The 10,000-nt window shown below is 42.9% G+C and overlaps 1 protein-coding gene across 1 annotated transcript in view; it reads left to right on the top strand.

Moving 5' to 3' along the window:
- fras1 (Fraser extracellular matrix complex subunit 1) overlaps nucleotides 1–10,000 on the top strand; it is a 98,124-nt gene that overhangs the window by 6,937 nt on the left and 81,187 nt on the right. The window contains 1 exon segment of the mRNA XM_062417931.1: nucleotides 9,491–9,682. Coding sequence (XP_062273915.1) covers nucleotides 9,491–9,682 — 192 coding nt within the window.

Raw genomic sequence — 10,000 nt, 5'->3', positions numbered from 1 at the left:
TCCCCACAACAGATAAACAACAACTTAAGCTTTTTAAAGATGATAATTATGTTGTTTTTCTTACCCCAGAAATCAATATCAACTGTATTATATGTCAAGATAAACCCCTATTAAATAATAATACTACATTACTCCACTGCTATAATACTGCTATAATAATAATAATAATAACAGCAATGTGTACAGATGGATTGCTTCAGGGCTCAGCACCTCTTCTTTTTCCCCACTCTGTAAATCAATAGCATCCCATATATATACACACACTCTGTCGCACATGCACACACACACACACACACACACACACCCCAGCATTAATTTACTGTAAAATGTCCTGATGCTGCATTCTGTCATGCACCGCACATCCTCATAATTAAACAACCATGTAGGTCGGTTGATTGTACGATGCGCCCCCAGAACAATCAATAGGAGCATCGTCTAATATCCCACCTCTATCACACTGCTTCCCACAACGGTTAGCCTACAAATCACTGTAAAAAAAAAAGAAAAGAAGAAGATAATAATTATAGTTTATGATGTGACAACACTGCAGTTAAAGTCTGGTAAGGTTCAGGAACAAAAAAGCACTTGGTTAGAGTCAGGGAAAGATCATAGTTTGGGTTAAAATGACCACTTGAAAGGCAATTAGAGTTAAAGTCAATGCTTCCTGTAATGTAGGCAGCCTCCGTCGTCATGGCAACGGTGAACACAATGACTATGGTTGTGGTTTCAATCTGTCCCCAAAATCGCAGTTGGAAACCTTTTGAATATGGAAATGTGTCACCTGATATTAGCGTCACTTCTCCGTTTCATATTTACTTTGACCACTAGATGGCATCTGTCACTCCCTCCCTTCCTTCCTTCCTTCCTTCCTTGCTTCCTTCCTTCCTTCCTTCCTTCCTTCCTTCCTTCCTTGCTCCCTCCGTCCCTCCCTTCCTCCCTTCCTTCCTTCCTTCCTTCCTTCCTTCCTTCCTTCCATCTTTTTAATGATCCGGCCCACATGAGGTCAAATTGGACTGTATGTGGCCATGGCATGAAAATTAGTTCAACCCCTCTGCCTTAGATCTCACTTTTTTCTTTTCTTTTCTCTTTTCTTGCACTGCTCTCTTCCACGCCGCTCCTCACACAGTCTCACCAAGCACTTTCAAACGTCGCCTCCTGAGCTTTGTGGCCTTACAGTACTGAAGCTACATTTGGGTAACTCGGCACGCTGGCGGCTCCGCATGGCAGCGGGAGGTTTGAACTTCCCAATTTGAAACTTAAACATGCAGAAATCCTGTGAGATAGCATCAGTAAACTGCACACAGCAACACTCCTGTTTACCACTCCAGCTGTTCTGTGATGCAATATATTAACAACAAGTAAGGAAACTAAGGAAAGATAAGTGATGTAATTTTGGTGAGTGAAGATAGATGCAACCTGCTGCTTTTTAAGAGGCACTTGGGTATAAATTTAACTGAATGTGTTTCGAGCTGTCTGAACCAAACACCAGACTGTTTGCTTCTTTAAAATACAGTTACGTTTTATGTATTAAAATAAGAAGGAAGGAAGGAAGGAAGGAAAGACCGGGAGGAAGTGAGGAAGGAAAGATGGAGGTAAGGATGGAAGGTAAGAAGTAAGGAAAAGAAGACAGGAAGGAAAGAGGGCCTGATTCTACCCTTTGGCGGGCCGTTTCTGACCCACGGTCCTCATATTTGACCCCCCTGCTCTAAGACAATAACCCCCCCCCCCTAAAATCTACTTAAAGAAAACTTCAATAATGCTTCATGAACCTCGACCGCTTCCACAAAGCTCAGGAAAAAAACCCTGAGTGATTATCGGCTCTGCGTAACAAACAGAAGCCAATGAATCCTTCGGTTTTTTCAGAGCGTAGCACTCTGACTCTTTGTACTTCCATCCAGCAGCGGTGCCTGTCGATGCCAAGCGTTGCCGGGGACAACAGGGGCTTCCTGAAAGTGGGATTACTGGGCTGTAAAGCTGGAGACTAATCATGCCCGTAATGACCCTCTGATGGATGGACAGAGCCCGAGACCAGAACGGGGGGGGGGGGGGGGGCTGCTGGAGCTCGGCTGAATAGGAAGCAAAGCAGAACCCTTGGCTTTCAATTACGGTCTCGGGGAAAAACGTTTTGAGCCTCTGAGACCCTGAAGCTCTGCTGCTCCCCGGTAAAAATGGAGGGAATTAGATATTTCAGCCGCCCAGCTTTGGGCGAATACCTGAGGGGAGATGAACACTTTATTTATCATTATTGAATTACGATTTCCTTCCTTCTTTCCTTCCTTCCTTCCTTCCTTCCTTCCTTCCTTCCTTCCTTCCTTCCTTCCTTCCTTCCTTCCTTCCTGTTTTCTTTTCCTTCCATCCTGTCTTCTTTTCTTTCCTTCCTTCTTTGTTGTTTTCTTTTCCTTCCATCATGCCTTCCTTCCTTCCTTCCTTCCTTCCTGTCTTCTTCCTTTCGTCTTTTCTTTCCTTCCTTCTTTCTTGTCTTCTTTTCCTTCCTTCCTTCCTTCCTTCCTTCCTTCCTTCCTTCCTTCCTTCCTTCCTTCCTGTCTTCTTTTCCTTCCTTCCTTCCTTCCTTCCTTCCTTCCTTCCTTCCTTCCTTCCTTCCCTCATTCCTGTCGTCTTTTTCTTCCTTCCTTCCTTCCTTCCTTCCTTCCTTCCTTCCTTCCCTCATTCCTGTCGTCTTTTTCTTCCTTCCTTCCTTCCTTCCTTCCTTCCTTCCTTCCTTCCTTCTTCCCTTCTTTCCTTCCTTCCTTCCTTCCTTCCTTCCTTCTTTCCTTCCTTCCTTCCTTCCTTCCTTCCTTCCTTCCTTCCTTCCTTCCTTCTTTCCTGTCTTCTTCCTGTGGGTCCTATCTGGGTCCTACTCTGCTATGGGTGAGAGGACGTTCCTGTAAAGTTCCCGCCTCCTAAATTTTACCAGGAACTTCCTCAGTGGAAACGGGGCTATAGGCAGAAATGGATTTCCATACTAAAATATTGTCATAATAGCGATATCGAGGTATTTGGTCGAAAAAATCATGATATTTGATTCTGTCCGTATCGCCCAGTCCTAGTGAATACATTTGGGATTCCTCTGATTTAACGTCTTTAACCACTCAAGTTTATTTTCTCCACATTCTCCGTCACTTTACACCCGTCAGCTGTCTGTTTTTACCAAGAGTAAATAAGAAAATGTCACTGATAAGGATTCAATCTCTTCTTATTCTTTAACTCTTCTTTACAGTTTGACAAGTCCATCAGCTCGTCCCCATTCAATCCCCTCTCTGAGTGAAAAGCATGAGAGATGACAATGTTATTGTCATTATGACAGCATGACCATTGCCGATGTTTTATGGATGGCGCCGACTCCAATCTCGGCAAAGTCAATTTATTTCTGTTTTTGTGGACCGCAGCCAAAAGCAGAGGCATCGACTCTTATTCACAGTCCATCTCCGGTCGGCTGGCTCACGGTCCCTCCTTTTAAAGGTCTCTGATTATGCACTTTTCATGCATTAGCTCTCGAAAGTGAGGCTGAAGAATAAGAATAATGTTGTTTATGGTGTTTTTTTTGTTTGTTAAATATATTCCAGCTAACATTAGACCATGAAAAACATATTTTTCTACAGCACCTGCTAATGTCCCCCTACTTATACCAATCAATGCCTCCATTACCTCTGCTCTACCTAACCTTACGCTATAGGTACATAGAAAAGAATACAAGGATATAAAAGAAAAAGGAGACTTCTGAATCCAATTTCCTGAAACTCAGAGCAACTGCAACCTGCAGCAGTCACAAGTGGATACGGTCGAACTAAGATTAATTGCAATTTTGTTGAGAAATCACAATCCTTGGTGAAGCAGGATTAATAATGCATGATTAAGGTTTTATCAGACGGTGAGTTAACTCCTCTCATGTTGTGTCAAAGCTTTTGAAGCAGGTACGAGTCCAAAGTTGAAGAGCTCAGTCTTTAAGAAGTCGTCCGAGTCGAGTCATAAAGGCTTCATAAGCATGAGTGAGTCTTTTAGGTTTGTGAAGTGGTGTTAAGGTCTGTGTTAAAGGTCTACCTGTCACTGTCTGACCTGGATTATATCAGTTCAAAACTTCGAGACTGGAATAATTTTTTTTGGCTTTCAAGTTTTAAGTGATGTCTTTAAAGTGTCGGGTGTCAGATGAGTCAAGTGTCAGAGCTGTTGAGTCTAAAGTCTTCATCTCAAACTGGACGGTTACATGATTAAATATGAGATCCAAAACTGAGAAGTCAATTTGATGATCAGTTTTGAAAGATAGCGAAGTGTAAGTGTCACTATATAGAGTTCAGGGCATGGAAGGAAGGAAGGAAGGAAGGAAGGAAGGAAGGAAGGAAGGAAGGAAGGAAGGAAGGAAAAGAAGACATGAAGGAAGTAAAGATGGAAGGAAGGAAGGAAGGAAGGAAGGAAACAAGGAAAAGAAGAAAGGAAAGAAAGATGGAAGGAAGGATGGACGGAAGGAAAGTAGGAAGGGAAGGAAAGATGGAAGGAAGGAAGGATGGAAGGAAGGAAAAGAAGAGAGGGAGGAAGGACGGAAGGAAGGAAGGAAGAGAAGACAGGAAGGAAAGATGGAAGGAAGGAAAAGAAGACAGGAAGGATAGATGGAAGGAAGGAAAGATGGAAGGAAAAGAAGAAAGAAAGAAGACAGGAAAGATGGAAGGAAGGTAGGAAGGAAACAAGGAAAACAAGAGAGGAAAGAAAGATGGAAGGAAGGAAGGATGGACGGAAAGAAAGTAGGAAGGGAAGGAAAGATGGAAGGAAGGAAGGATGGAAGGAAGAGAAGACAGGAAAGAAAGATGGAAGGAAGGAAGGAAGGACGGAAAGTAGGAAAAGAAGACAGGAAAGAAAAATGGAAGGAAAGAGGGAAAGAAGAAAGAAAGGGATGAAGGAAAGAAGGAAGGAAAAGAAGACAGGAAGGAAAGTGGGCCGGATTGGGCCCCTCTGCAGGCCGGTTCTGGCCCACCGGCCTCATGTTTGACACCCTGCCCAAATGAATATAATATTACATTAGCACGATCCCAAGATTAGCAATAAATAACAGACCTTGAATTAATAAACCATCAGAAACTCTGATAATAAGTTAATTAACTCAGTGAATACGGTTGATTCTGCTTCCTGATGCCTGATTTCTATTTTGCAGCATTTATTCTCTCCGTTTTTCTTCTCCTTTATCCCCATTTTCTATCTTGTCAACACAACATTTTCATTAAGCAAATTTATTCTTTCTCAGAGGTCAAAAAACACTTGAGAAATGTTCACAAACATTTCATTTTACTCTGCACCTGTGTGAATGAGATTAAACTTTTCCTTTTTATCTAATGGAGCAATACAAATTAAACACCACAAAAGAAGAAAAAGCTCATTAGTTTTGTGTCTTATTGAAGGAAAAAGAGTCAAAGAAACCTTATAGGCAAAAACTTTATGAATGCAGAAGTCTTTTGTTTAGTAGAAAGTTCTGTTTCTATTCTCCTTTAGAGACCTTGAGGGTGTTTTTTTTTGAAAGAGCTTGATTATCTCCTGGTCGCTGTGGTCCTCTTGAGTTAAAAGCCTGCCATGCTGACTTATGTGTTTTTGCCTCCGTGTGGCAAATCCAACCCGCTCGTCTGTGATTCTTTGCCTGCCTGCCGCCGCCGCTACACTGAGACGCTGCGATTTGGATCAGCCGAGTGGCAGCAGGAAGAAGAGCCACAGATGGTCTGCAGGGTTGTTATCTGCAAACACAGACACACACACACACACACACACACACACACACACACACACGCACACACACACACACACACACACGCACGCACACACACACACACACACACACACACACACACACACACAAAGAGGGACATACCTGTGCACATTCCTGTAATCTACTACCTCCTCCTGCTTCAGTGCTTATGCCACAGCACTGATTATCTCCTGCAGTCGATGGTCAACCCACCATGTGTGTGTGTGTGTGTGCGTGTGTGTGTGTGTGTGCGTGTGCGTGTGTGTGTGTGTGTGTGTGTGTGTGTGTGCGTGTGCGTGTGTGTGTGTGTGTGTTTGTGTGTGTGTGTGTGTGTGTGTGTGTTTTCAGCTAAAGAAAGTTTAAGAAGAACTAACCTAAAACTAACTAGACATGAATCTTTGTTTTATAGCTTAGCGACGTCATATCTTCACCTTAAAGCTACTCTCACCTTTCTTGCATTTCACACAGCAACAACCCCTCCTCCCTCCTATGTCCCACCCCCGCACTCCCTCCCCCCCCCCGAACCATATATATATACTTTTCTTTTCCCCCGTGGGAGCGGCTGGAGGTGGAAGCCGCGGCCCGCTTTTGTCGGTCATTGTCAGTCGCTACTGTCTGTTTACGGCTATCTCCGTGGATCATGGATGTATTATAATGCTGTGGATCCACAACAGACTCTCTTCCGGGTGGGGGTGCACGCGATTACGTAATGCGGAAGGGGAAAACATGCAGGTCGCTCGGCCAATCATATCATTCGGACCGAGTGATATGATTGGTCAGAGTTTTCACTGATTATGAGAATGGAATAATGATGAGTTTCTATGCCTGGTGGATCTCTCTAACATTTTAGAGCCATTACCTTATTAATAGCATTTTAACCGTAGACTTTATATAAGAAATGGACGTAACATCCGTGACGTCACCCATTGGTTTGTGGACTGCTGCTTGGAAGACAATAGTTTCGGATCTGGGCAGCGCCATCTTGAAAATTTCCGGTGCATGCTGAGAAAAATAAAAACACGGATTCTACTTATATGGGCATCAGGAGGAGCAAGAGGCGCCCTCCTGAACCTGTGAACCAATCAAACTGTCAATCACGACGTAGCCACGCCCTAATGCATACCCTGCTTTAACGTCAAATATAAAATCAGGGAGGCCAAAATGTCCCAAATGAACATCATACTGCATTGAAGAAGGCTTTAAACTAGCGATTGAGACCATAAACACATTTTGAAAACGTTTACTGAGGTTGGAAATCAAGTGAGAAGTTGGTGAATTCTCCATTGACTTGTATAGAGACGGAAGTCCTTTTGACAACAAAACGGTCGCCCCCTGGTGGCCTTTTGATAGAATGCAGTTTTAAGTTACTTCCGCGTTGGCATCATTTCAGAGGACCGGAACTCCCCGCCTGATTTTAACCTAAACAAAAAAATGGTAACAAAGGTAAGGGTAGCTTTAATGTATAATGTGGAGCTGCTGCTGCTTACAGAATAAATAGCAGGTTGGGTTTACAGACATCTAAGAGGAAGTGTGACATAATGAGGCAGCACGGTCTAGTTTCAAACCCTCTCTGACAGCAGGCATCTGCCCCAGCCGAAATGTCCTCGAGCGACACTGAATCATCCCCCAGTTCTGTGTGTGTGCTCTGCGTGGATGATCCCGCTGTTTGTTCTCTTCTTTTGAAGGGAGAACTCTATCGGATCAATACGGCATCACCAAAATAAGTCTGCTTTTCTAAAAAAAGTTGCTTTGTCATTTCTCCAACGGAGAAAACAACAGATTGAGTCTTTTGTGATTACGTTACTTGTGTGATTGGTGGAGCTGACTGCAGGCTTAGTGCTCATCATGTGACCCTGTCGGTGATTGACGGAGCTCCTGGGACTCACACAGACCTGAGGTTAGAACAGATGTGCAATAATAAAAAACTCACTACACAGTCTGTGACAACACGAAGCGGAGCTGGCGTCACGCTGCACCTGAGGAACAAACAACAGAGTCTGCTGATTTTTGTGTGTGAGTGTCGACACAGCAGGGATTTACTACTTTGAGTAATGCTCAGTTTGCCATGATTGAAAGTAATGTTGAGTCTCAAATCACGTACTTCTGTTATAACACTTATTATGTTATAGTTTGAGTGCTTTAGTGCATTCAAACTGAGAAGTATGGAACAATGCAGCACTATGAGAACCTGGATGGTGTCACTCAAAACGGTCAAAAAGTTGAGTGTGGAACTACGGACACTTCTCGCCCTAAACAGTCATTAAAAGCAGGATTTTCTTCTTTATCATCAAGAGAAACTCGGCTGCCACACTAGTCTGGAGTGAATTTATTAAGACTGACTTCAGTAATTCCTGCTGCAGTTTTAGAAAACTCAGACTTCAGTCTTCCAGGAGATTGATTGATACATAAAAGTAGCTTTAACCTCAAATGACGACAATAACAAACATTGCTCCAGTCTGAAGCTTAAGCTTAAATTATACTGTTTGTCACCTTCTTACAACTTCTGCATTTAAAGTGACCAAAACATGATGCTGTGTGTCTCAAATCTCTTCTTCTGCACTTACACTTCTTAATATTGTGAGTGCAGAAGTGCGTTAACACTGAGAAGTTATGGAAACATGCAGCACTATAAGTACCTCAACAATCGCCATCTTGGCTACGTAGTGGAAACAGGAAATGGTGGCCGAGGACGTTGTAACTATGGTGAACATCACTGCGTAATTATACATGTGTTTTTTAGCACTAAGCTCCACTATACTGTTTTTCTAGATATAAGCCATCATTAAGTTTATTGGTTTAATTGAGCAGTCTGTGATGATTGGTGCCAAGAACGATAACAAGAATGCGAGTATATAGCGTTACTACACAGAAGTATATGATTTGAGTCACTGCATATGTTTCCACTACAATACAGTGAACTCCAAAAAGTAGAGAAGAGGAAACCAACATTCTTTATTATGCTGCAGATAATATTAAGTGATTTTAAGAGCAATTCAGGGTAAAACTGCATCATGTAATCAATGCAAATGAATATATCACCAACCATAACACCTTGTTCTTTGGACACAGCAAACATTTTATGTTAATAATTGATTTTAATGCTTTGATATCCAGTTCATAAAATTGTTTAATTGGATTTAACTCTTGTCAATCAGACTTATGGAGAGAAAAATGGACAGACGTTAATTAGAAAAGTACAGAAATCTTCCCTGTATCCATGAGAAAGCAGAAACTGGTGTATTTCGGATAGTTATCAGACTAACAGCAGGTCTAACAGCTGCCTCAGGGCTGCTCTTGACGGACTCTTGGTTTTAGAAGAACTGCTGATCTCTGTAGAAGTACAGAAACTCTCTGCAGTATGAGCACGAAAGCTGGAAACACTCTTATATCGCCACATTACATAATGCTTAGACTTGGACCAAAAACAGGCAGGTTGGGTTAATTGGTGACTGTAAATCGCCTGCAGGTGTGAATGCTTACCTGTCTTTATATGTGTGAGACCTGTGATTGACTGGCGACCCGTCCAATGGCAGCGGAGATTGCCTCCAGCTTCCCCTGCGACCCTCTGGAGGATACGCAGTGAAGAAAATGAATGAAATTGATGCTGTAACACTGATTTTTGTGTGTGTGTGTGTGTGTGTGTGTGTGTGTGTGTGTGTGTGTGTGTGTGTGTGTGTGTGTGTGTGTGTGTGTGTGTGTGTGTGTGTGTGTGTGTGTGTGTGTGTGTGTGTGTGTGTGTGTGTGTGTGTGTGTGTGTGGCTTTTGCAGGCGGCCGACTCTCCTCATGTGCTGACTGTGCCGATGACCTGGGTGAAAGAAGGAGGAATGGTGAGACTGGATAAGAAATATCTGAAAGCGGATTACAAGGGAGTCAGCACCGATGACATCGTTTACACCATCCTCGCCTCCGACGGTCAACCTAAATACGGTACGAGATGTTTAACGCCCACATCTGAAACCGTATCGAGAGATTAAGTTAACTCTTACATATTGTTCAGGGTCTAATTTGAGACATTTTTACATTTGAGAGAAAGAAAAAACACCTTAAAATCTTTCTAAAATGTTTTTGTGCAGCTGATACGCATTTTGTCGAGTGTTCAGCTATTATTTATCCTTCTCACTTCCTTCCTTCCTTCCTTCCTTCCTTCCTTCCTCCTTCCTTCCTTCCTTCCTTCCTTCCTTCCTTCCTTCCTTCCTTCCTTCTTCCTTCCTTCTTCCCTTCCTTCCTGTCTTCTTATCCTTTCTTCCTTCCTTCCTTCCTTCCTTCTGTCTTCTTTC

Source organism: Scomber scombrus, chromosome 4, assembly GCF_963691925.1.
Source record: "Scomber scombrus chromosome 4, fScoSco1.1, whole genome shotgun sequence".
Taxonomy (NCBI): Eukaryota; Metazoa; Chordata; class Actinopteri; order Scombriformes; family Scombridae; genus Scomber; species Scomber scombrus.
Note: the sequence above shows the minus strand (reverse complement) of the source record. Positions and strands in the feature narration are given on the sequence as shown.